Source organism: Wyeomyia smithii, chromosome 3 (assembly GCF_029784165.1).
Source record: "Wyeomyia smithii strain HCP4-BCI-WySm-NY-G18 chromosome 3, ASM2978416v1, whole genome shotgun sequence".
NCBI classification, from domain to species: Eukaryota; Metazoa; Arthropoda; class Insecta; order Diptera; family Culicidae; genus Wyeomyia; species Wyeomyia smithii.
The window spans coordinates 78,309,860-78,336,880 of record NC_073696.1 but is presented as its reverse complement, the minus strand read 5'-3'; the positions used below and the strand labels follow the sequence as shown (position 1 = coordinate 78,336,880).

Sequence of the window (27,021 nt, the reverse complement as noted above, 5' to 3'; positions counted from 1 at the left end):
CAACGCGCTGCGGTAGAACTGAACAGGATCAACTTGGTGTACAAGCAAGGATCGAGAACCAAGCAGATCGATAAACATGCGCTCGCTTTGAGAGCGATAATTCATTTTAGCGAAACATTCTTTGAATTTCTTCGTTAGTCGGACAGCGTTGCAGAAGTGCTTCGCTTGTTGTTCAATATTGCGACTGTCGGTAAATTTGTTCTTACGTAATTGAACCAAAGATGCATTAATTTCAAATAATTTTTGATGAATTGATTGATGATTGTGCTGAGAGCTACCGGTTTTAGATAGACACTGTTATTTTTTTTTGGCACAGACCGAATGAAAAGTAACCACAATTATTTGAGCTGCTTGAAATACTTGGTGAGATCATCACTAAAACCATCTTCTCGAGGACTATAAATAATATTTTAGAATACCTTCACAATCAAGCAGACTTTGTACTTCTCATTGTCGAGCCTATCAGTACAGTTCACTCCATTAGCCGGGTACTATTAAAACGAATTAGCAAGCAGCTCTACCATGACGGTAAATCCTAGGAGCGAATCACCACCAATCGATTCTGAATCAGCACAAATTAATCTTGATTACCCAAAGGAGCAAGCACCGCCTCACTCGCTAGAACAGAAGTAAAAAAAGATGCTTCAGAAGAAACAGGTTTTGGTTTTTAGCAATCGGCCGTACGAGACGCAACTAGAGTCAATTGAGCCTTCGATAAGCCAACATACTTGGCCATCACTTCGAAGGCAACAGTTGATGTTTTTTATGTTTGCAAAAATTGATTCCACTTAATAATCATAGTTACTTCAATCATGATTAACGTACTAAATTCGACTCTTTTTTTACTGGCAGTGTGCGGCAAGCGTATGTTTCCGGAGCCTCGAATCGTCGGTGGAACTAAGGCATCCTTCGGTCGGTGGCCTTGGCAGATTTCCCTGAGACAGTGGCGAACTTCGACCTACCTGCACAAATGCGGCGCTGCTTTGCTGAACGAGAACTGGGCCATCACGGCAGCTCACTGTGTAGATAAGTATGATCAGTTCTTGTTATCATTTGCTCTTGAAGAATTTCAATTACTAACGACAAATGCAACTTCGATGCTTTTAGCGTTCCACCATCGGACCTTCTACTGCGGTTAGGTGAGTACGATTTGGCGCTGGAAGAGGAGCCCTACGGCTACCAGGAGCGACGGGTACAGATTGTGGCATCCCATCCTCAGTTTGATCCTCGAACGTTCGAGTACGATCTAGCATTGCTAAGGTAATAATTACTGAATGAAAGATTGTTGATACAAGACTAATTCGTTGCCAAATATTTTAGATTCTACGAACCAGTGATATTCCAGCCAAATATTATTCCGGTTTGCGTTCCTGATGGGGATGAGAACTTTATTGGCCGGACTGCGTTCGTAACTGGATGGGGGCGACTGTACGAAGGTGAGTATGATTTGTTTTTTTATTTTTATTATGAGCTCGATGTTCCGGCGATCAATCAAGATTTGGTTGTGACAATCAAATTAGTAGGAGAAGGACTGTAAAGCACGTAGTGCGAATATAATCGGACATCTAAAGTACTGCATTTCGAACCCTTGATCTGCACGTTAGTCAACTTCTTCAAAACTCCTGTTGTTTCATTAAATCGATAGAATGGTGTAGCTCATGAAACTTCTGAACTCACGCATTCTTATTTTCCCTTTCCACCTGAATTTGTTCTTCAAAGATTGCTCAAAACCATCAGGATAATTTATGTTACTTACCTTATCGATCAGACGCGAATTGTGGTGACTCATGCTGTGTCAAGAAGTTGTTGCCATGTTGCTGGGTTCTGGGCTGTGCTTTGCCAGTTTCCCAGGCGTCTCATCATCCGAAGTCTCATTCCATCATGTACGCTGCGCCCCCATTTTTTCCTGTGCCGGCGGGGTTGCTAAAAAGAAGCAATTTCCCAGGGTTGCCGTCTGGCATCCTCACAATATGACCGGCCCACCGCAGCTTATTGACTTTCGCCAGGCGTGCAATAGAGTTCCCTCAAAGCAGTTCATGTGCCTTCGCCATTCTCCATCGTCCGGCTGTACTCCTTCGTGGATGTTCCGCAGCATTTTCCGGCGAAAAATCCAGGGACGTTCAAGTCCCCCGCGTGAAATGTTGTTGTCTCGATTCTGTAGAGGATTACCGGTCTTATCAGGGTTTTTACAGCGTTAACTCTGAGCGTCGTCGCACTCGATTTGATCGAAGTGTCTTCCAAATTAAAAAGTAGGCACGATTTTCAGCCTGGATGCATCTCTGACTTTCTTCGCTGGTGTTTTAGTTGGCGGTTACCAGTAACCCTGAGGACACGAACTCGTCCACTTCAAGGTAATCTCTATCTAAAGAAACCTGCGATGTGATGCTGATACTGTTCTCCATGGAGCCTCTCGCTCCCATTTCGATTTCGACGCATTTATCCTCAGGCCGAATCGTCTGGCTTCAGCTTTCTGTTGGACGAAGCTCCCCTCCGCCGTCGCAAAGTTACGTATTTTGAAGTCAAAGCCTTCCGTGAAGCCCAGAGGCTGAACCGGCGATGTGAAAACTGCGCCCCTCGTGCCAATGCTCGTCCTTCGCATCACACCCCCACAGGCGATGTTAAACAGCAAACAAGAAAGTCCATCACCTTATCTTAACCCGCTGCGCGATTCAAAGGTACTCGAGAGTAACCCTAGTACACGTACGTAGCACATCGCTTGCGTCATGGTGGCCTTGATTAATCGCGTCAGTTCACCCAGAAATCCGTTGTCGTGCATGATCTCGATCGACTGTATCATAGGCCGCCATGATGTCAATGAAGATGTGACGTGTAGCCACGTTGTAGCGACATTTCTGTAAGATCTGTCGGATTGTGAAGATCTGGTCTATAAAGGCGCGGCATTTTTGTATGCCTGAAGGGCATTAGACATAAGTGTCACTGCGACAGCGACAGCAAGGTTAGCCTTTTATGGCTGGCCCCAATTGCTTTACCCAGATTACAAGATGCTCGTATTCGGAACTACATGGTTGATGAAACCAGCGACCGTTTTCGAGTTGGTACTCCATACCTGAAATGGAGTTGAGTGGTAACATCCGAAGAAGTTGAGCCTTGATGAAGCAAGAGCCCAAGTAAAAGCAAAGCAAATGCACTGAGCTCTCAGGTTCAGCATTGCGAAAGCAGCAATTGTCGGTTGGGACTTTACCGATTTTCTAGAAATGATGAAGAGCAGAACAGTGTCCAGTGAGGACTGTTTAGCTTGTCGGCAACCCTGCGCATGTTGCCGGTGAGATGCTATTTCTTGCTTTTCCCATGTACTTCGTTCGCCTTTAATGACGGAAACGGTTCAGGTCCACTGCAATTGCTGAGTAGATCCTTGTCTTGCTAAACTTTCGGCATGTTCATTTTCTTCAATTCCGCAGTGACCGGGTACCCAAAGTAGCATAACTTTGTTGAAAAGGGAAAGTTCCCTGAGTGTTCCATTGCTCTTCCAGACTAGTTTAGAAACACATGTAGCAGACTTTAATGTCAGTGGTTCAGCCTGACTGTCTGAAATGATTCCGATTATACCATTCAATGTTTGAGTCATCCGTGTAGAAACGAGGGAGACTCGACCCTCCTCGTTCCATATTCAGCGATCTGTGTCAATCACCCTATAAATAACGTCCATGTTTGGCTTTGCTCCCATCCAGTCCGAGACTGTTGTCACTAAAGATGTTAGCTTGAACTCCTTCAGGATGCTTAGGTGACCCGTTAAGTCACCTTCGAGTATCGTTGTATTTCTTCAGAGCTTTAGTTCGCCATGCTCTGCCTCCTTCTTCACATGAAGATGTAGAGGCAGTAAGCAGAGCTTTCCTGGCTGCAGTCGGCGTTGTGCGCAGGGCACCAGTAGCTGAAAGACAGGCCAATCGTCGAACTTTGGTAAGTTTCGCTTAGGCTGTCGTTTCATTTACCTTCCGGCCACCATACGATAGCTGCGTAGGGTAAACATGGCCAAGCAATAAAGAGGTCAGACATGAGCGCTAACGTTTGCGTTAAAAAATGGACTTTTTTCGAATGGCGATAGAAAAATAACTAAGACAGATAATTGAGTTTGATATATTTTCCATGGAAGGTAATCATGTTAGCTTCCTCGCAAAAAAAATTATGTCCTAGCGTAAGCCCTTCCGGCAGTTAACTTCGACTTTGACTTTGACACCTTTATCTCGCTGATTGTAAGCCACAGCAACGCCTTCTTTGTGTGTGAAATGCACTTAACCTCGGAGTTCACTTCTTTCGAGCGGAAAATAAAATACAAAGTGCTCTGTCAGTCGTTGCCATCGAGGGTGAGGCAGGTCTCGTCGTCCATCACCACCGCCACGTCGTGCTTCACCAGGGAAATCGACTTGACCATGTTATTCAACCGCTGCCGATGTGTCTTCGCCTGCGGCTCCGAGACCAGTGAACGGGACTGCCGCTTCCTGACATGTATGTTCATGTTCGCCAGGTACCTTTCCACTGTTTAGCCGGTTGCACCGATCGACTGACCTGGCCAATCGCACGCAGCAGTGTAACCACTTTTCCCTCTGTCTTCCTCTTAAGCATCGTTTGGAGCTTCTTGTCGCTCAGGGTCGTCGGACGTCCGGAACTGAGCTTTCTTTCAATGCTCTGATGGTTGTCCAATAGTGTCAAGATGTTGTAGATGCCCAAACGGGCATATCCGGTGTCCATGAACTGCCGCACGATGCCCTTTTTCAACGCAACGGGGTACCGTTCTTTGAACGCGCACACTTCTGTACGGAGTAGCTTCAGTGGTTTCGCCATCACGGTTAAAGCTCGACTGATAGAGCTGTCAATTTAGTGGATTAATTGAAGCTTCATGCGTAGTTTCCTCAGTGCGCGTAAACGTTAATTGTGGTTTTAGCTCCCAGGTCTTGCCGAATAGAGTACTGTAAGCCCAGATGGCTGAGGTTACCTTCTCGCGTAGCGTAGTTGAGCAGTCCAGTTCAGCTTTTTATCCAGAATGATTCCAAGATATTTGTTCTCATTGCTGAAACTCAGTCTTACCCTATCCAATAGCGGAGGAGTGATTGGGAACATCCTTTGTTTGTAAAGGGTATAATGACTGTTTCGGCGGGGTTAATGCTCAGCCCTTCTTGTGAACATCACTAAGAGCTGGTGTTTAGACTTATTCGCATAAGACTAGAGAGAGTTGCGTCACATTTTCCCCCGAATAATTAGGGCTACGTCATCTGAATAACCGATGACTTCCTAGCCTAACTGCGATAGCTTGGTTAGGAGAACGTCTACCACCAGTGGCCATAACACTGGGAAGAGAACTCCTTCCTGACGACACGCTCTCACTGCCTCTACTGTGACAGATGTATTTCCCAATACAGCTGTGATCTTCCTGCTCGAAAGCATTGCTTGGATCCAGCTCATAGTAAGAACGTGTTATCGAAAGCTCCCTCAATATCAAGAAAAGCGCATACCGCTGTCTCTTTATATTTCAGCGACTCCTCGATCTTTCTCACTAGACAAAGCGATTTCAGTAGTTTACCCTGTTGATAAACATATTGATTTTTATGCAAGGGTTAGTCTCTGCATAAAAATCAATATGCTTGTCAACGGATGTAGTTGTCCGTAATTTTCTCCATCAACTTAAAAAGTGTTGATGCCATGTTATGATTTTTTTTTGCCTGGCTCTGTTATAAACACCACCTTAACGTTCCGCCAAGTGGCCGGGATATGTCCCAGAGTGAAAAAGGCTGAAAAAGGCTGATGAATTCGGACATGATGACCCTGTCCGATTTTTTCAAAAAGATTGATAGAACGGTAACTTCATAGGCTCAGAAGAGCTTAGTGTACAATTCCGTGAACAGTCGACGAGCATTACGGAGTCACGTGATGACATTCGTCTGGATACTAGCCTCTATAGCTATTAAACGTTCGACCCGCAGGTCACTGTCGAGTCAGGAAAGTCAATGTTTATAAGAATATCCAGCGTTTCTTTGATAGTGATAGTCATTTTGACCCCATCCACTCCCGGTTGAATATGATTCAAACACGGAACAAGATCTACGAGAGTATTTCGTAGGCGGCATTGATAAGCGGGATACCGCGGTAGTTGCGGCACTCCAGTTTGTCGCCCGTTTTGTAGATGGGGCAGACGACATTCACTCGTCTGTCAGCTTTTTCTTCTTCCAAATCCTTTTCCCGATCTCACAGCGAACTTCATGAAAATCGTGGGCGGACTCGACCATTAACTACTCCACTTCGTACATATTCGAATTAAAAAAGCTGTTATCCGGAGCTTCTACTGCAAGACAGATGAATAAGGCATAGGGAAGAGTTTGTTTTACTCTTCATCGTTACGAAGTTCGGTGTTCCTTTTACCCCTAACGTCACACCCATCGAAGCATTTTTCATCTTCTTTGACGATGATACTTATGCACACCATGTCAGCCTGGACGCATACTGCTTCGTATGATGTAGTCAACGTAGCTCCCAAATTTGAGCTTGCCGTCGACCATTACTACTACGTTTCGAAGACTGCTCTAAGGCTATAGTGCATCCACCGGCACCACCTCTTGCTCCGATTTACGGTTGTTTACCAAAATGATCTCCGTCTTATGATACGCTAGCTCCAGCTTCATAGAGCGCATCCATTCTTCTACAATTTTAGTTGAAAGTACAGCTTTCAACTCGACCTCTTTTATAACCTCGCCATACACTGCCAGAGTTATGAAGTCCGCAAAGCCAACAATCACCACTCCGGGAGGGAGCTTTAGTTTCAACACACCAACATACATAGCATTCCACTGCACCGGGCCCAGGATGCAACCTTGCGGTACTTCTGCGGTGACTGGGACGCATTTCCGACCCTCGTCTGTGTTGTAAACAAGTATACGATTCTGGAAGTAGTTTCCCAGGATTTTTTGGAGTGCTATCTCTGCTGTCTTAGTGACAGAGGCAATGGAATCCACCGTATCCCTGCGGAAACCAAACTGGTTGCTTGAGAGACCAGCCTGTTGAGGATAATCCTCTCAAGCACCTAACCCGCTGTATCTAGCAGACCGATTGGTCTATATGTCGATGGGTCACCTAGTGTTTTCCCGGCATTCAACAGAAGGAGAAGGTCTCTGTCTCTTCCACTTATCCCGGAAGAGGCAATCATTTAAGCATTTCTGGACGACCGACCTGAACAACCCGGGGTTTTTTTTTTCCTGTATGGACTTCCTTACTGCGACCAGAATCGTAGATCTATTGTGAGATATGCCCGGGTGTCTACTGTATCCCGCACTTCTGTTAATATGGGCCAATATTTAGCAGCGTATAAAAATAGTGAAAATGCGAAATCCAGAGCGGATACTTCATAATTCGATGAATACGTAGTAATTATTTATAGTTCTTTTCGTTTTGATGAAAATAACGATGTTTTACACGCACTCTAGCCTTATTTTTCACGACTGACTTTTTGCGACTGTGGTGAAAACAACAACAAATTATCAGCTGGTGAGAGTCAAACTTCAATTTGACTATTAAAAGTTATTGACATACGTTAAAAAGCAATACAAACGGCAGACTGGCCCATAATACTGGTTGACCCATAATACTGGGATGACTGTATACAAAACACATGGGAGGCTCCTTGCTAGTCGGGCTGATATGTTCCATTGCTTTAGCGTTTACTTCTGAGACTTGAAGCGCTATTGCACTGAGCTGTAGTAGGGCATATGAAGCTTCTGCATGGGGTATACTATACTGCATCTGGGGCGTTTTGCCTGTTTACCCTTTATGTGTCCACCTACTTTGTATGAATAGATTTACTCCGGTGAGATCGAGATGCATTAGTCAAAAATTTGGGAATAGAAGGACTATCATCCTTAAATTTAGCTGCAAGTTTTGTATCAATTCCGATGTAGAAAGACAGGCATAATCTGGTTACACTTTCGGACACATTTTTAGTTCTAAGTCGTATTCCCGGCTCTGAAATTATCAGTGAAGTGTTCAGAGAAGATTTCTAGAGAACCTAATTTAAGAGATTTAGCCCTTCAACTCATTGAGAATCTTTATTACAGATGGTCCATTACCAAGTGTCCTGCAAGAAGTAACCGTTCCTGTGATCGAGAACAAAATCTGCGAAACAATGTACCGAAGTGCCGGTTATATCGAACATATACCGCACATATTTATCTGTGCTGGATGGAAGAAGGGCGGATATGATTCTTGCGAAGGTAACACTAACATTTTCATTCACACAATCAACAGTTTTCTCACACTTCTTGTTCTTCACAGGAGACTCCGGCGGTCCGATGGTGATCCAGCGGCAAGACAAGCGCTTCCTGCTGGCCGGTGTCATCTCCTGGGGTATCGGTTGTGCCGAGGCCAATCAACCGGGCGTGTACACGAGGATATCGGAGTTCAGGGACTGGATCAATCAGATTCTGCAGTTCTGAGAATTAACATTGGATGCCAACCCTACGCGGGATATACTACGTACAAGCTCTAGGACTATATTAAGGTGCATTTCCGGAACAGGCTGTCTCCGACGATCTTCGGTGCAGTACCGAAATAGATAGGATCAGAAGGCAGCCAAATTGCGACTGCTAGCGACCGTACATCTTTACAGAGAGAGAAAAGAGATGAGCAAAGTTGAGGACTCTGAGTCTACATTGTTGATTCGTTTTAATCTGGCAGGGGTGCCACCATACAGAGTTGCACACATTGATCTGTCGATAGAATCGGCACCTGAAGGCACAATACTCGGTCCACGTCCAAGTAGCTGCAAGAATGTACATTTCATCGATAGATCGATACCGTGATTGAAGACAGGTAGTTTTATTGGCGAGGGAAAAACATTTATTTTAAACATAAAAGTTTTTAATTGAGTGTGGTGTCACTCACAGCACAGAACCAGTGTACGAAAAACACAAGCAAGAAGGAAACTATTTTTGAATTTTTAGTGAAAAAATGAGTAAAATATGCTGAAGTTTTAAAACAATCAGAAGTGTGAGCGAGTGAACGCGAATGCGAGCATGATTTAGTTTTTAAAAATCTTCTCTAAGTTGTGATAAATAGTTGTGAATGGATGTGAATCACATATTTTTCTGCAGCGCTAACGAATGATTGTGGTATCTTAGCAACAAACAAATTTCGCCGACGTGTTAGATTTTAGGAAATAAAGAAATTATTTATTTATTTATATTCATAAAACTTAATTAAAACATTACACATCATCTAGCATTTTATCTCGAACCAGAATTTTCACGTTCCACAGTAAAAAGACGTCCTCGGTGAGATGTGCAAGGTCTGGCTCGAATTGCGATAGGAATTGGAAAAGAAGCGTACTATTTTTAGAACAACTGCACACAAATACAGTAAAGAACAGAGCCAGACAGGGTGTGATTGAACATTGTTTGTAAATATATATCTGTTAAGGATTTGAACGAGAAAACATTTAAAAATATTGTACAATTTGCACAAGAAAAGAAAATATTTTTGATTTGAAATTAATTATTACACTGTAATTAGCACGTCCGAAGTCATATTTATTGACAAATAGTGAAATCTTTTGTTATAAACACGCTTACTGAAAATAAACAACAGCTGTTTGTGAAGCGAATAACCTATTTTATTTATTTATCGCCAATTTGGTGTTCCATCTTGGATGGTTTTCTCTCACAATTACACTGATAAACACAAATTTCTCCCTAGAGCTCAAACTGGAAAAAATGAAAGGTTATAGCTTTTCAACCATTCCTGTGAATTTTGGTGCCACTAGTAAAGAGATTTTTTCAGAGACTTAAATGAAATTTCCCATAAGCCAACGTTTAAGCGACGAACCCGGCGAGCAATTGCACAGGAATGGTTGAGAAGCTATATTCTTTTTGGGGCAACTATTTAGAGCTTTGGGGCAACATTTTTTTCCCTTCGTCGACCAGTATTATCGATACTCAAGAAGGCGACCCACCAGGATCATGAATATTTAGTACAATAATTCACATTCTTCTTGCCTTCCAACTGAGAAAATGCCAAATATGTACAATAAGGTCTTTTTTTACGCGGGAGATGTGTTCTGAGTTTGCAGGGGACCGAATAAAAAAACTTTTTTTGAGTTGAAACTGTAACTTCATTTGAATATGGTAATGGTCGATCTAGAGACCAAAATGCAATGTTTTGTGTTATTGCAAACTAATAAAATCGCCCGAGATATATGCAAACAATATAACATTGGCGAATTGTCGACTATTCCGTTTTCCGCCTCAATGTTGGCTAAGAGTGTTAACGAAGCGAATTTTTTTTTTTTTTTTATAAGGGGGGGATTTGTTAGTAGCTTAAGTATTTATGATAAATATTAGTAAATAATAAGTATGTGTGTCCAATCACAAATGGTGACTTCTCAACACTGTTAGAAATTTGTAATTTTAATTGTTAGGATTTGTTCGCTTTCGCAATTAGGACTTATCATTCGTAGGGATTTAAACCTACTTGTCAGAAAAAGGGACGTAAGCTTACAACTAACTTATTTGCTAACTTATTGGCTATAAAGAGAGCTTATCGTAGCAATTGAGGATTGCAACGATTTTTGTCGAAAATTGTTAATAATTTTATTTGACATAGTTTCTAATGGTTCAACACCAGTAAGTCTATGTAATTCGAGTGTACCAAACCAAGGAGGACGCTTCAAGATCATTTTTAGAATTTTATTCTGAATCCCTTGGAGCGTTTTCTTCTTTGTTGAACAGCAACTTGACCAGATCGGTACAGCATAAAGCATTGCTGGTCTAAAAATTTGTTTGTAAATCAAAAGTTTGTTCTTTGAACAAAGTTTAGAATTCCTGTTGATGAGAGGATATAAACATCTCGTATATTTGATGCACTTGGCTTGTATACTCCCAATGTGCTCTTTGAAAATAAGTTTTTTATCATAAATTAGTCCTAAGTACTTAACCTTGTCAGACCAACTTAAAATAACCCCATTCATCTTGACAACGTGATTATTGTTTGGCTTGAGGAAAGAAGCCCTAGGCTTATGCGGAAAAATTATCATTTGAGTTTTAGAAGCATTGGGAGAGATTTTCCACTTTTGCAAGTAGAAAGAAAAAATATCTAAACTTTTCTGCAATCGACTGCATATGACACGAAGACTTTTTCCTTTTACGGAAATGCTTGTGTCATCGCAGAACAATGACTTTGTGCATCCTGGAGGCAAATCAGGAAGATCTGAAGTGAATATGTTGTACAGGACTGGACCCAAGACTGAACCTTGAGGTACACCTGCTCTGACAGGAAATCTATCAGATTTTGAATTCTGATAGAAAACCTGCAGAGTTTGATCAGTAAGATAATTTTTTAAAATTTTGATTAGGAAAATTGGAAAATTGAAAGTTTGCAATTTCGCAATCAAACCCTTATGCCAAACACTGTCGAATGCTCTTTCTATGTCTAAAAGAGCAGCTCCAGTGGAATAACCTTCAGATTTGTTAGCTCGTATCATATTAGTAACTCTGAGCAATTGATGAGTAGTGGAATGCCCATGGCGAAATCCAAACTGTTCATCTGCAAAAATTGAATTTTCGTTAATGTGTGACATCATTCTGTTAAGAATAATTCTCTCAAACAGTTTACTTATTGAAGAAAGCAAACTGATTGGTAGATTACTTGAATCTTCAGCTGTGTTCTTATCCGGTTTTAAAATTGGAGTAATTTTTGCATTTTTCCATAATTTGGGAAAATATGCAATTTTGAAGCAGCAATTGAAAATTTTCACTAAAAATTCCATTGTGCTTTCAGGGAGATTTTTGATTAATATATTAAAGATCCCATCGTCATCAGGTGCTTTCATATTTTTGAAATTTTTAATAATTGATTTAATCTCATTCAAGTTAGTTTCAATCATTTCTGCAGGGAAAAAAATCTGGGAAGAAATTAAATCAAATTGACGTGTGCCTTCATTTTCAATTGGACTCACAAAATTCAAATTTGAGTTATGAACACTCTCAAACTGCTGAGCAAGTCTTTGAGCCTTTTGTTGATTGAATACAAGAAAACGTTCACCATCTTTCAAATCTGGAATAGGCTTTGAAGGTTTCTTAAGAATCTTCGACAGCTTCCAAAATGGTTTTGAATATGGTTTGAATTTTTCAACTTTAGTTTCAAAATTTTGATTTCTCAGAAGAGTAAATCTATGTTTAATCTCTTTCTGTAAATCTTTATAAATAGTTTTAAAAACAGGGTCACGAGAACGTTGATATTGACGTCTTTTCAAACGAATTAGAAGTTGAAGATTTTCGTCAATTATTGGTGAATCAAATTTCACTTGAGCCTTTGGAACAGCATAATTCCTGGCATCAACAATTGCACATTTTAATGCTTCCAAAGCGGAATCAATATTCACTTCGTTTTGCAAATCAAGCTCATTATTGAAATTTCTCTCACTATGAGTTTTGTATCTTTCCCAATTAGCCTTGTTATAATTAAAAACAGAGCTAATAGGGTTTAAAACTGATTCATGTGATAAAGAAAAAGTTATTGGAAGATGATCAGAATCAAAGTCAGCATGTGTGATAAAATCACTACATACATGACTTTGATCTGTTAGCACCAAATCAATTGTTGATGGGTTTCTTACAGAAGAAAAGCATGTAGGACTATTCGGAGTCGAAATAGAATAGTATCCTGAAGAACAATCATTGAATAAAATTTTGCCATTGGAATTACTTTGAGAATTATTCCATGAACATATTTAGCGTTAAAATCGCCGATTATAAAAAATTTCGAACGATTTCTGGTGAGTTTTTGTACATCACCTTTAAAATAATTTTTGTGCTCGCGTGTGCATTGAAATGGTAAATATGCTGCGGCAATAAATAAAATTCCAAGTTCAGTTTGAACTTCAATTCCCAAAGTTTCAATAACTTTCGTCTCAAGATGGGGAAGAGCACGATGTTTGATTCGGCGATGAATAACAATTGCAACTCCACCGCCGGAACCCTGAATCCCATCATATCTATGAACCACGTAATTGGGATCATTTTTTTATTTAATGTTAGGTTTTAAAAATGTTTCAGTAATAATTGCAATATGCACATTATTTACTGTTAAAAAATTAAAAAGCTCATTCTCATTGGCCTTCAATGAGCGAGCATTCCAGTTCAAAATTTTGATTGGTTTATTTAAAATCATTGCTAAATTTTAAATTAGAAACAATTTTAATAGTAAAATTTGTGCCTATTTGAATGGCTTCAAACATTGATTTTGCCTGCAACATGGCGTTCATAAGATCGAACGTTGCCTGTTGCAAAAAAGAAAGTTTACCTGCCGTAATAGGCCCCAGGCAGTTGACATTAGAAAAAATATTTTCGGCAGCAATATTAGCTGGAGTGATAGGTGTACAATTATTTTCTAGCGTGTTTTGCTTACCCATATTAACGGTCATTTTCGAACTACCAACACTAGGCGGTATAATGTTCGAACTACCTGTGTGCCTTGCCTTAACAATTGCTAAACGAGCTGGGCATTGATAAAAATTCGACATATGGTTGCCGTTACAATTCGCACAGCGAAAATTTTTACTCTCTTTCACAGGACATGTGTCCTTTTTGTGAGAAGAGTCTCCACAAATGAGGCATTTTTGGTCCATGTTACAAAACTTTGAACCATGGCCATAACGTTGGCAAACACGGCATTGGGTGATATGCTTTTCACCTCCGCCAAACTTTCGATATAATTCCCATTTTACACGCACGTTATATAAAGCATGTGCTTTTTCAAAAAATTTTAAGTTATTAATCTCACTGCGGTTAAAATGAATTAAATAATTTACAAGGGAAATTCCAGTTCGCTGACTGTTTTCGCCTCGTGATTTTTGTTTCATCAGAATTACTTGGGTAGGGGCTATACCAAGTAATTCTGTCAAAGTAATTTTGATCTCATCAACGGTTTGATCGTTGGTGAGACCTTTCAATACGACCTTGAACGGCTTGGCGCTCTTCGTATCATATGTAAAAAAATTATACATCTTTTCAGTTAAATACTGAATAAGACGATTCCAATCTTTCAATGTTTGGGCCAGTAAACGGCATTCGCCTCTTCGGCCAATTTGATAAGTAACTTTGACGTCGGAGAGAAACGTAGAAAGTTCTCTTTTAAAAATATTAAATTCAGAAGCAATAGTTACCACAATAGGTGGAACTTTCTCCTTTTTTAAGGAAATTTCACTTTGAATAGTTTTACTTTCGAACATTTCAATTTCGCCGGCTTCTTGCTCAGGCAGAATATCATATAAATTTTCACTGCATAAGCTAGTTTCAGAAAGAGATGCCTCTCTTTTCCTCCCCGTAGCGATGCGCGGTTTCTTTTTTCGTCCTGCCATTTCAGGTGATACGAAAAAAGCTCAAAAATAATATCAAATTGCAAGTATTGAGAAAGAAAGAAATAGGTAGTCTTGAGAAAGACTGATGTAAGTTAACTTCCAGGTAATCTTTAAAAGACACACTGACAAAACATAAACTTTGAAGCTATAGGCAGTCAAAGACCAGTCCACAAGCAACCGAAAATACGTCTGATCTGTCGGGCAGCTCGAGACGCACTCATCGAAGCGAAAATCACCACTGACTACACCCAGGAATGCCATCTATTCAAATTCATCGATTTTGCATGTCTAACCAACTCTAGCTAACCAACTTTCGCAAAATAATCTATGAATTGTCGATATCCATATATAAGCTTAATTCCAAAGCATAACAAAAATGAACATTATGTTTGGTAAAACCATTTTGCTTTTAACTTATACTCAATTGGTTTTATTCATGCGGCATTCGGTTCCACGTAACTTTGGTAACTAATGCTTATAACTAATGCTGAATGCTAATAGCTGTTTCGGTAAATGACGGTGTCGTCAGAGATGAGCGAACATCTCAAGACCCGTTCATATGAACCGATAATGAACCATGATTTTTTGAGTTTCTGACTGTCCGCTTGAAAGCGAAGTTTTTTAAAACATCACAATTTTTTTGTATTTGATAAAAAATCTGGTTTAAGTCTATGTCAGTGTATTCATTGTTCAAATGTTGCGAAACGCAATTCACACATTTGCTGTGCTGAATTTGAGCAAAAGTAGTGAAGGATTTCGCGCGAACTCGACCAGATGTTGGCAGCACTTTATCAAAATTCAATGAAACTTTGTGAATGTGTAGGTCTTACCACTCTGAGCAACTATGCACAATTTAGAGATAAAGAAAAGTAACTGAGAGATAAAGAAAAGATGACTTTGTGAAAGTGTTTGAACTTTCATAGATTAAATGAAATTAAAATTGAGATCTTACACCAAAAAAAAGCTTTTTTGTTTTTTTGAAAACAAAAAGGTATTTTAAAAAAAGGTCATCTCATTGTTTTTTTTTTTTTTTTTTTTGTTCAAAATAAGTTTTTCAGATAGACTCCACAAAACTCTCCTGAACAAACCCACGTGGCACTATCAAGGAACGAGGTTACGAACGAAAACTTAAACACAAGCAAAAATATAAATAATGAGCATGTCACTTTCTCCCATAGTGATACTGCCAACAATATGAATATGTCGCAGTGTTAAATCAATATAGAAAAAAATTGCAAACTGCTTTCAGGGTAAATTAACCTATAATGACCTTTCATTTATTAACCTGTAGTGGACACAACCCTTTCGTTATTATTTATAAGTGGTTCAACTTTTGTTAAGTTTTGACGCCTTCCAGTTTCGTGAGACGCAAAAAGATTTTATCCCGTATGTAATATGAATGTGCGAAAAATAATCCTAATTTTGTGTTGGCAACCAACGAAAAAGGACCGATAGAGTTCTCACACTCGCAACAATATAACTCGTATCATGTCGCGACTTGGAACTACAAGCATTTTTATGTTTTTTTTTTTCGCTTCAGATGGAAGCAAATAGCAGGAGGTGCAGAACTCTCAGCCACGCAACAGTTTATTACGCTGTTGCGTGTTGCATATTGTACCTGTGCGACTAGGGGACGAAATTTCGTTCGTGTCGGATGGAAGCAAATAGCAGGAGGTGCCACACGACACTATTGTATGTTGCATATTGACACTTGATATGTTATTTTTTTGATCCGAAATCGAATGTTAATAAAATCTAAGGAGTGCATTCACAATTAGTTAGGTATAATATTCTGTCAACGGTGAGGAGTGCCGGCAGCACGGTTAACGTCGGCACGTGTGAATTGTCTGCTTATAGCGAATTTTTTTTTTCCAATGTATCAGTGCAAATCTACGCAGTAATATACAGGCTCTGCAAATAAGGAAATTCATAATTAGTAAAAGTTTGCATTTCAAGGGTTTTCCACCTGTTTTTTTTTTTGCTAAACCTAGTGTGTTTTGTATTAGTAGTTGTTGGAAGCTGTGGAGTCGCTCGAATATGTTACAATTTCAATAGATTTAGTAAGATAAGTAAAAAATATTGTTCCGATTTTGTGATGTGGTGATATTCGAGTAGTACATTATTAATGAGGATGTTCAAAGTTTTAAGTGATATTTTCCTTAAATATACGTGCAAACGTGTGTAGCCGTGTAGGTTTTTATGATTCGCTCGACCTGTAAATCGTCGCATCTCGTTTAACAACATAAACGATCATATGCGGCGAATAGTTGTAAGAAGGAGCGACATGTCTGAGCAAGCGCTGCAATAATGTAATAACTTATTCCAATTGGGTTGCTTAGCTATTCACGGATTTCTGATTTTTATATATCATCTAAAAGAGTGTAACTTTATGAGAAAAACGTGATTTAAAAAAAAATATCATTGTCAGTTGGTATATGGGCGAGCTGTCATTGTAGCGATTTCAAGCAGATTTCGAGGAGTTTTAATTCGTGATTTGAAAATCGAAGAACAACGATAGAATTTTTTTTAAATCACGTTTTGCCTAGAAAATGCAGCTCTTTCAGGTATTATAAAAATAGTATATAGGTAAACAACCCAATTCATGTTTTCAGCCGCAGAAAGCAGCACAACAACAACTATTGATATGTCGTGAATTAGTTTCATATAAATTCTTCTATTTTATTTCAGCACAACATAACGGTAACTTTCTATACGTAACCATGTTCCGAAACGCATTGAAAAGCACGTTACGGGCTAGAACACATTAGTTTGGGATCAACGTATGTATTAGTAATATGATAAATTGTAGTCTACATCGATTGACGAAATAAACAAACATATGGTTTCCGAATCTATTCTCATTATTTTTGTTGTTGTATGCTCTACGTTAAAAGTTTGGCTATGGCCTCAAAACTTCCAACAGTACAATAGTTCGCATAATCAAATTATAACTTTCTGCGTTTGTGCGGATCTTTAGCTGCCGGGTGATGCCTGAAAATTTGGAATTTTTCCATTTTTTGTTTTGCTTATGCATGCTCAGTTCGGTTCAAAATAGCGTTCAAACAAAGAGCATTCCGCAAGTGCATTGTACAGTTCGCTATGAACTGCACAACAATTTGCAAAAAGTTCATGGTAAACCATTTTGAAAGCGAAAATCTTCCTCTTTCTATTACGTATGGCTTCCTGCGAACCTCAACTATAATCCGCCAGGAAGGTAGTGGAAGACCAGTCAGAGTATTGGACAAAAAAGGGCTTTTTCCTTTTTGTCAATTCATGATTGCCAATATATTTTGTTTTTTTTTTTTTTATGTATCCCCAGTTCTGTTCAAAATAGCGTCTAAACAAGAAGCTTTCTGCAAGCGCATTGTTAGTTCGCTATGAAGTGCACAACAGTTTTGGCAAAAAATGCAAGGTAAACCATTTTGAAAGAGACAATTTTCCGGTTTGGACTGTGTATAATTTCCTGCTAACCTCAGCATTAAGCATTTAAAAAGGAACAAATTTCGTCCGATGCACATAGGAGTAAATACGTAAAACCTGATCAAAAGTGAAAAATTCAAAGTAAATCAACTTTGTATTGTAGTGTTACATTTTAAAGTGTGATGTATGCTTGATCACTTGACAGCTCATCAACATCCAAAAGTTATGTTTACGGTCTTAACGAGAGGTTTGAACCGACCGCAATTCAACAGTTTTTTGTGCATGATAATGACGCTTTGATACCGTGAGCTAAAATATAACGTTCCGAAGATAAACAAGTGATTTTTGAATTAAACAACGATGGAGATTGTTAATCGAACAGAAAATTTCTGTTTAATGTGTACTTAGCATGTATGCTAGTCTCTCAAAATACCCAGATGATTGTCAAAATCAATATAATAAAACCCAAAATATTTGTTTTTATAAGTTAACAAAAGAGTTATAAGTCAAAATGAGATAAGTTATATCTCCGGCAAAATCCGGTTGAACGGCTTACATTACGTGAAGGTGCTAATATTTTTGGTTATAATGGTGAAAAAAAAAACCTTCCGGATGCTTCCGGTTTCGTGTTTTATCGCTATGTGAAAATAATCAAGAAATACTTATTTTTTCGCTTCTTGGATAGTTGTAGCCTTGGTTACCCAAACGATACTTTGCCAAACGACTTAAATGTGTACTGAAAAGTCGATTCATGATAAATTCAAGTATGTGGATTAATTTGTCCCGACTATGACTAAATTTAAATTTCATTATAAAAAATGTCATCCATCACTTTAAGGTGGGTTACTCCATGCAAAAAATTATCCAAATCCACTCATTAGTTTTTATTATCACAATATGATACGTTTTCAGTGCAAACATTTTTTTTTAAATAATTATAATCAGGTTTGATGTTCTAAGTGTTTCACTGTGCGATGTTCAGTTTCAAAGATTCAGAGAAGCGAAAATTTATTAGAGCGTTATTTTGTATAAATCTATTTCTAGTATTAAGCAGTTTCATTCTGTGCCGAACACGCATCAGTATCGGACGTGTTTGGTGATCGCTCCGATAGAATATAAAACAAAAGACGTGTGAACAAGTGTTGGCATTGTTTGCCTGGTCGAGTGAAATAAATCCGGGTTCAAGGTCGCGCCTTTGTGCAACTGTTTCGCATCGTGACTGCCAGCTGGTGCGTAAGCCGATTTGGCTGCTGGCTGCATTGTGCTACAGCAGTGGACGAGACACAAAAGAGGAAAAAGAAGAAGCCATCAGTTGACAGTGAGTTGTATCGCTGTGTGGAGTGATCTCACACCTGGCTCGCTGCTGGTGGCTGTTTGGTGCTGCTGTATTGGTGCTGCTGGCTGTAACGGCTGCAACTCCGAACGATCGGACAACCAACCTTACTGGAAGGGAGAAGTAAAAAGGTACGTGCTCTTGTCGGCGCTAGTGCACTAGATTTAGCGGGATGGATGTAGATCCCTCGCCTCCCGCGCCACCATCCCCGAACCCCTCTGACCCTGACCCTTCTGTTACCCCCTTCCCTGTTCATTCTTCAGTCCCCTATCGCCCCAGGCTTTACCCAGACGGAGCCCAGGGCAGCTATACTTTCTATTTTCGGCCAAAGGCGGGACCGAAATCGAAATAGTTGAACCTCTTGCAGATTTCTAAGGACCTGACGAAGGAGCACAAGGGCGTGACCGAAATTTCCAAGGTCCGGCCTAACAAGCTCCGTGTCGTGGTCAGTAACCTGAAAGAGGCCAACGATATAGCCTGCTCTGAGCTCTTCACACGCGAGTATCGCGTTTACATACCCGCACGAGACGTGGAGATCGACGGTGTCATAACCGATTCGAGTCTGTCCGTCGAGTGTATATTGAAAAGTGCCAAAGGGTGCTTTAAGAACAAAACCTGTCCCGATGTAAAGGTGCTCGACTGCAAGCAATTGCGGTCAGCATCGATCATCGGTGGCAAAACAGTATACACTCCGTCAGACTCGTTTCGAGTTACGTTCGCCGGGTCAGCACTACCAAGCCACGTCTCGATCCACCGGGTTCGTCTCCCTGTGTGATTATATGTGCCTCGCGTCATGAACTGCCTGAATTGTAAGCAGTTAGGCCACACCGCCGCCTACTGCTGCAATAAGGCACGTTGTGGCAAGTATGGGGAGAATCATGCGGATGATTCCTGCAGTAAAAATGCTGAAAAATGCATTCACTGTGGGGAGAGTCAGCATGAGCTCTCGACATGTGCGGTGTACATGCAGCGCAGAGATAAAATCAAAGCGATCTTACGCTGAGATGCTGAAGAAGACCGTGACCACTTCTACCATAACATCGAACCCCTTTGATCTGTTGTCCTCTGATGAAACCGATTCTGACGATTCACCAGCGGGAACAACTTATGCCAATCCTGGGGCGTCTAGAAAGAGGAAAAATATTTCCTCTCCTAAACTTCCCAGAAAAGGTCCTAAGATTTCCCAAAGTGAAATGAAAGTTACAAACAAACCAAACAGTGCTGCGGAAAAACCGAAGCAAACTCCTCCTGGGCTTGCAAATTTAAAGTCCCAGAAGGAGTTCCCAGCACTGCCAGGAACATCTAAAACCCCAATTGTTCCTTTTGCACTTCCAGTTGATGAAACAAACTCTGGATTAGTGAAATTTTCGGACATTGTGGACTGGATCTTTGAAACTTTCAATGTACCCGATCCAATAAAAAAATTTCTTACAGCATTCCTCCCGACAGTTAGATCATTTTTGAAGCAGTTGACTGCCCAATGGCCCCTCCTTGCAGCGATTGTATCCTTCGATGCCTAATTCATCTTCGTATATGAAGGATTCTATCTCTGTCTTACAGTGGAATTGTAGAAGTATTTTACCAAAAATTGATTCGTTTAAAGTTTTGATTAATAGAAACAAATGCGATGCATTTTCCCTTTGTGAAACTTGGCTTTCTTCAAATATTGATCTCAACTTCCATGATTTTAATATTATTCGCCCCTATCGAGACACCCCATATGGAGGAGTACTTTTAGGGATTAAAAAGTGCTATTCTTTCTATCGTATTAACCTCCCCTCGATTCCAGGCATCGAAGTTGTCGCATGTCAAATGACAATACAAGGTAAAGAGCTTTGTATTGCCTCAATATATATTCCTCCCAGAGCACAGGTTGGGCAACGGCTGCTCTTTGATTTAATAGAACTTCTTCCCTCGCCACGTTTGATTTTGGGAGACTTCAACTCTCATGGTGTGGCTTGGGGTTCCCCCTACAATGATAACCGCTCCTCTTTAATCTATAACCTTTGCGATGACTTCGACATGACTACACTTCCCCCACAATTATGGAACTCCCACAATTACGGATCACTTTTGTGTCTCATGTTATTTAACTCAGTTAAACTAACGGTTCGAAGGCATGTAACATTTTTGCAGTAAAATATGCCATATTTGCTAGCTTTGAACACAGAAAACATCGTTTTTATTCCTAGATTGATGTGTTTCGTATAAGCGTGAAATATTGTCTTCCAGAATCTATCAAAATATTTGTCGTTTTTCTCAATCAGCGTAAGTAGCAAGCTCATCATTCATAAGGTTCATATGTGATATTATCGCTAATTCTAGTGCAAAAAATAACTCATACACAAAGATCAAGCTAAGTTCTTCACGATTCATCGAAATGTTGATGGTTGATAACGATTTTTCTGTAAAAACTAGTTATTTTCTAAGTGTTCCATAATAAGGACCGAGACAAGATAGTTCTCTATAAATATGGATCACTCCGATTCAAAAGTGATTTTTACCAATTACAACACCCTCTCAACTTCTATTGAGCTCTAAACGGAAGCTAAACAGTGCTGAGCCTTTGAAAAATATTATTTCCAAGGCACGAGGGACAGGAAAGCTACGTAAAGCGGGAAACTGTTATGATGTACCGTATACAATGGTTCATTGCTATCTTCGGAAGCGACAGACCTGGACTCTCGATCTAACTGCAACCTCAAAAGTCACATAAAATGTGGCCAGGCCATGCGGGATCTTTAATACGATTTGAAATATGTTATTTCTTCACATTACATAATTTGAATGAGGTTTATTGAATAAATTCGTTTCCAAAAGCTGTTTTCATTATGCTGATCCATAATATGATGCGAATTGTTTCATAATTAGAACCGCTCTCAAAAGTGATCCATAATTGTGTATTTGGTGAGTTATGAAATAAACATACTTTCTGAGAAATATTCACAAAATATGGAAACAAATACTCAATGATGTGAAAGATTACATATTACAAACAATAGAATTGGTCAGAAATGATTTTTTGAATCCATACATCTTCTTAGGTGATCCATAATCGTGGGGGGACTGCATTTTGAACAACGGTGAAATGACACGTATCCCGAAACCTCCAGCGCGCCCAAGCGCTTTGGATCTATCCTTATGTTCGACGTCGCTACGGTTGGATTGCACATGGAAAGTAATCCTCGATCCTCACGGTAGCGACCATCTGCCTATTCTTATTTCAATTACTAACGGTTCAACTCGCATGCGACCAGTTGACATTCCGTATGACCTCACACGGAATGTCGATTGGAAGTTATACGAGGAAATGATTTCAAAAGCGGTCGATTCGATTCAACATCATCCACCACTTGAAGAATACAACCTCCTCGCGGGCTTGATTATTTCCAAGGCACGAGGGACAGGAAAGCTACGTAAAGCGGGAAACTGTTATGATGTACCGTATACAATGGTTCATTGCTATCTTCGGAAGCGACAGACCTGGACTCTCGATCTAACTGCAACCTCAAAAGCCACATAAAATGTGGCCAGGCCATGCGGGATCTTTAATACGATTTGAAATATGTTATTTCTTCACATTACATAATTTGAATGAGGTTTATTGAATAAATTCGTTTCCAAAAGCTGTTTTCATTATGCTGATCCATAATATGATGCGAATTGTTTCATAATTAGAACCGCTCTCAAAAGTGATCCATAATTGTGTATTTGGTGAGTTATGAAATAAATATACTTTCTGAGAAATATTCACAAAATATGGAAACAAATACTCAATGATGTGAAAGATTACATATTTCTGTGACTGAAAACATTTAGCGATTACTTACAAACAATAGAATTGGTCAGAAATGATTTTTTGAATCCATACATCTTCTTAAGTGATCCATAATCGTGGGGGGACTGCATTTTGAACAACGGTGAAATGACACGTATCCCGAAACCTCCAGCGCGCCCAAGCGCTTTGGATCTATCCTTTTGTTCGACGTCGCTACGGTTGGATTGCACATGGAAAGTAATCCTCGATCCTCACGGTAGCGACGGTAGTTGACATTCCGTATGACCTCACACGGAATGTCGATTGGAAGTTATACGAGGAAATGATTTCAAAAGCGGTCGATTCGATTCAACATCATCCACCACTTGAAGAATACAACCTCCTCGCTGGCTTGATTATTTCCAAGGCACGAGGGACAGGAAAGCTACGTAAAGCGGGAAACTGTTATGATGTACCGTATACAATGGTTCATTGCTATCTTCGGAAGCGACAGACCTGGACTCTCGATCTAACTGCAACCTCAAAAGCCACATAAAATGTGGCCAGGCCATGCGGGATCTTTAATACGATTTGAAATATGTTATTTCTTCACATTACATAATTTGAATGAGGTTTATTGAATAAATTCGTTTCCAAAAGCTGTTTTCATTATGCTGATCCATAATATGATGCGAATTGTTTCATAATTAGAACCGCTCTCAAAAGTGATCCATAATTGTGTATTTGGTGAGTTATGAAATAAATATACTTTCTGAGAAATATTCACAAAATATGGAAACAAATACTCAATGATGTGAAAGATTACATATTTCTGTGACTGAAAACATTTAGCGATTACTTACAAACAATAGAATTGGTCAGAAATGATTTTTTGAATCCATACATCTTCTTAAGTGATCCATAATCGTGGGGGGACTGCATTTTGAACAACGGTGAAATGACACGTATCCCGAAACCTCCAGCGCGCCCAAGCGCTTTGGATCTATCCTTTTGTTCGACGTCGCTACGGTTGGATTGCACATGGAAAGTAATCCTCGATCCTCACGGTAGCGACGGTAGTTGACATTCCGTATGACCTCACACGGAATGTCGATTGGAAGTTATACGAGGAAATGATTTCAAAAGCGGTCGATTCGATTCAACATCATCCACCACTTGAAGAATACAACCTCCTCGCGGGCTTGATTCTCGACGCCGCGTTGCAAGCCCAAACGAAGAAATATCCCGGCGTAACGATTAAAGAACGGCCTCCCACTCCGTGGTGGGACCAAAAGTGCTCCGATGTCTACACGCAAAGATCCGACGCGTTTTTGGCCTACCAGAAGGGAGGTATACCTGGCGACTATTTACGGTATTCGGAGCTTGATACCAAGCTTAAAAGTTTGGCTAAAGCAAAGAAACGCGGATATTGGCGTCGGTTCGTGAACGAGACGTCGAGGGAGACATCGATGAGCACTCTTTGGAACACAGCCCAAAGAATGCGGAATCGCGTAACGGTCAACGAAAGCGAGGAGTCTTCAAGTCGGTGGATATTTGATTTTGCCAGGAAAGTATGTCCGGACTCTGCTCCTGAGCAAAACATTGTTCGCGATGCGTCTCCGGGCCACGACGCGATAGAATCACCTTTTACGATGGCCGAATTTCCAGTTGCCCTCCTGTCCTGTAACAATAACGCGCCTGGGTTAGATAGAATCAAATTCTACTTGTTGAAGAATCTACCCGGCAATGCCAAGAGGCGCTTGTTGAACTTGTTCAATAAGTTCCTGGAGCAAAACATTGTACCGCAGGATTGGAGGCAAGTGAAGGTGATCGCCATCCAAAAACCAGGGAAACCAGCTTCTGATCACAACTCTTATAGGCCGATTGCAATGCTATCCTGTATCCGGAAATTGATGGAAAAAATGATACTCCGTCGTTTAGACCATTGGGTCGAATCAAATGGCCTACTTTCGGATACTCAATTTGGCTTCCGCCGTGCCAAAGGGACGAATGATTTTCTTGCGCTGCTTTCAACAGATATTCAGCTGGCGTATGCTCGCAAAGAACAAATGGCGTCTGCGTTCTTGGACATTAAGGGGGCTTTTGATTCCGTTTCTATTGACATTCTTTCGGGCAAACTTCACCGACAAGGATTTTCTCCAATTTTAAACAATTTTTTGCACAATTTGTTGTCCGAAAAGCACATGCATTTTACGCGCGGCGATTTGGCAACTTTTCGCATTAGCTACATGGGTCTTCCCCAGGGCTCATGTTTAAGCCCCCTTCTTTACAACTTTTATGTAAATGACATCGACGAATGTCTGGCAAATTCATGCACGTTAAGACAACTTGCAGACGACAGTGTAATCTCTGTTACAGGAGCCAAAACTGCCGATTTGCAAGGACCATTGCAAGATACCTTGGACAATTTGTCTGCTTGGGCTTTACAGCTAGGTATCGAATTCTCTCCGGAGAAGACTGAGATAGTTGTTTTTTCTAGGAAACATGAACCTGCTCAGCTTCAAACACAATTAATGGGTAAAACGATTTCTCAGGTTTTGGTACACAAATATCTTGGTGTCTGGTTCGACTCTAAAGGCACCTGGGGTTGTCACGTGAGGTATCTGATGGAAAAATGTCAACAAAGAGAGAATTTTCTTCATACAATAACCGGACAATGCTGGGGAGCCCACCCAGGAGACCTTATAAGGCTCTACCAAACAACGATATTGTCTGTTATTGAATACGGGTGTTTCTGCTTCCGCTCCGCAGCAAACACACATCTGATCAAACTGGATTAGGTTGCATGCAGTCGACCCATACGATGAGTTTAGAGGTCTTAGCAGGAGTACTACCATTGAAAAACCGCTTCTGGAGCCTGTCTTCTCGTATTCTTATCAAATGTGAGGTCTTGAACCGTCCCGTGATTGAAAATTTTGAAGGGTTAATCGAACTTAATTCTCAAACCCGTTTTATGACATTGTATTTCAATCACATGTCCCAAAATATTAACCCTTCTTCGAATATTCCAAATCGTGTTCAAATACTTCTGATTCTACTGTGTTTTTCGATACATCCATGATAGAAGAAACTCGTGGAATCCCGGATCATTTACGCGTGCAGCAGACCCCTAAAAATTTTTCCAATAAATATCGAAACATCAACTGCAACAATATGTTCTACACTGACGGATCACTTCTTGATGGGTCCACTGGCTTCGGTATTTTCAATAACAATTTAACCGTCTCCCATAAACTCGATAATCCTGCTTCTGTTTACGTCGCAGAATTAGCTGCAATTCAGTCCCTAGGGATTATCGAAAAAATGCCCAAGGACCATTATTTCATATTTACGGACAATCTCAGTTCCATTGAGGCTCTCCGATCGATGAAAGATGTTAAGCACTCTCCGTATTTCCTGGGGAAAATACGGGAACATCTGAGTGCTTTATCCGAAAAATCGTTTCAGATTACCTCAGCGTGGGTCCCTTCTCACTGCTCGATACCGGGCAATGAGAAAGCGGACTCTTTGGCTAAGGTGGGCGCAACAAACGGTGATATTTATGAAAGACCAATTGCCTTTAATGAACTTTTTGCACTTGTACATCAGAATACGATCATCAGTTGGCAAAATGCTTGGACCAGAGGGGAACTGGGAAGGTGGTTACATTCCATAATCCCCAAGGTGTCGACGAACCCGTGGTTCAAGGGGTTGGATGTAGGTCGGGATTTCATTTGCGTGATGTCCCGGCTCATGTCCAATCACTATAGATTTGACGCGCATCTCCGTCGTGTTGGGCTCGGGGAAAGTGGTATCTGTGCCTGTGGTGAAGGTTATCACGACATAGAGCATGTGGTTTGGTCATGCCCTGTACACCGTGACGCCAGGTCTAAATTAATAGCTTCCCTGCAGGCCGAAAGTAGGCAGCCGGTTGTTTCTGTTCGTGATGTCTTGGCGAGCCGTGACCTATCCTACATGTCCCTTATATACGTTTTCCTGAAATCCTTCCACGCCCTAGTTTAATCCTATTCCCTTCCGCCTACATCCAACCAAACGACAAGAACACGTTAAGATCCGGATCCGGAAACAGCAACTAGACCCGCACGATACACTCAGGTCCCGAGGGAGACAACCCAATATGCCAGTCCGTAATATCTT

The 27,021-nt window shown here is 40.5% G+C and overlaps 2 protein-coding genes across 7 annotated transcripts in view; one reads left to right on the top strand and one right to left on the bottom strand.

Annotated features, from left to right (window-relative positions):
• LOC129726899 (serine proteinase stubble) overlaps nt 1-9,604 on the top strand; it is a 134,787-nt gene extending 125,183 nt beyond the window's left edge. For all 6 annotated transcript variants that reach the window (XM_055684114.1, XM_055684117.1, XM_055684119.1 and 3 more), the window contains 5 exons: nt 853-1,030; nt 1,108-1,260; nt 1,321-1,436; nt 8,058-8,213; nt 8,275-9,604. In XM_055684114.1, coding sequence (XP_055540089.1) covers nt 853-1,030; nt 1,108-1,260; nt 1,321-1,436; nt 8,058-8,213; nt 8,275-8,435 — 764 coding nt within the window. In that variant the 3' untranslated portion in view covers nt 8,436-9,604. The remainder of the gene's footprint in view (nt 1-852; nt 1,031-1,107; nt 1,261-1,320; nt 1,437-8,057; nt 8,214-8,274) is intronic.
• The window catches only part of LOC129726901 (uncharacterized), a 157,777-nt gene continuing 132,620 nt past the window's right edge, over nt 1,865-27,021 (bottom strand). Inside the window, exon 2 of the mRNA XM_055684121.1 lies at nt 1,865-1,923. The gene's annotated coding sequence lies outside the window, so the exon portion shown is untranslated. The remainder of the gene's footprint in view (nt 1,924-27,021) is intronic.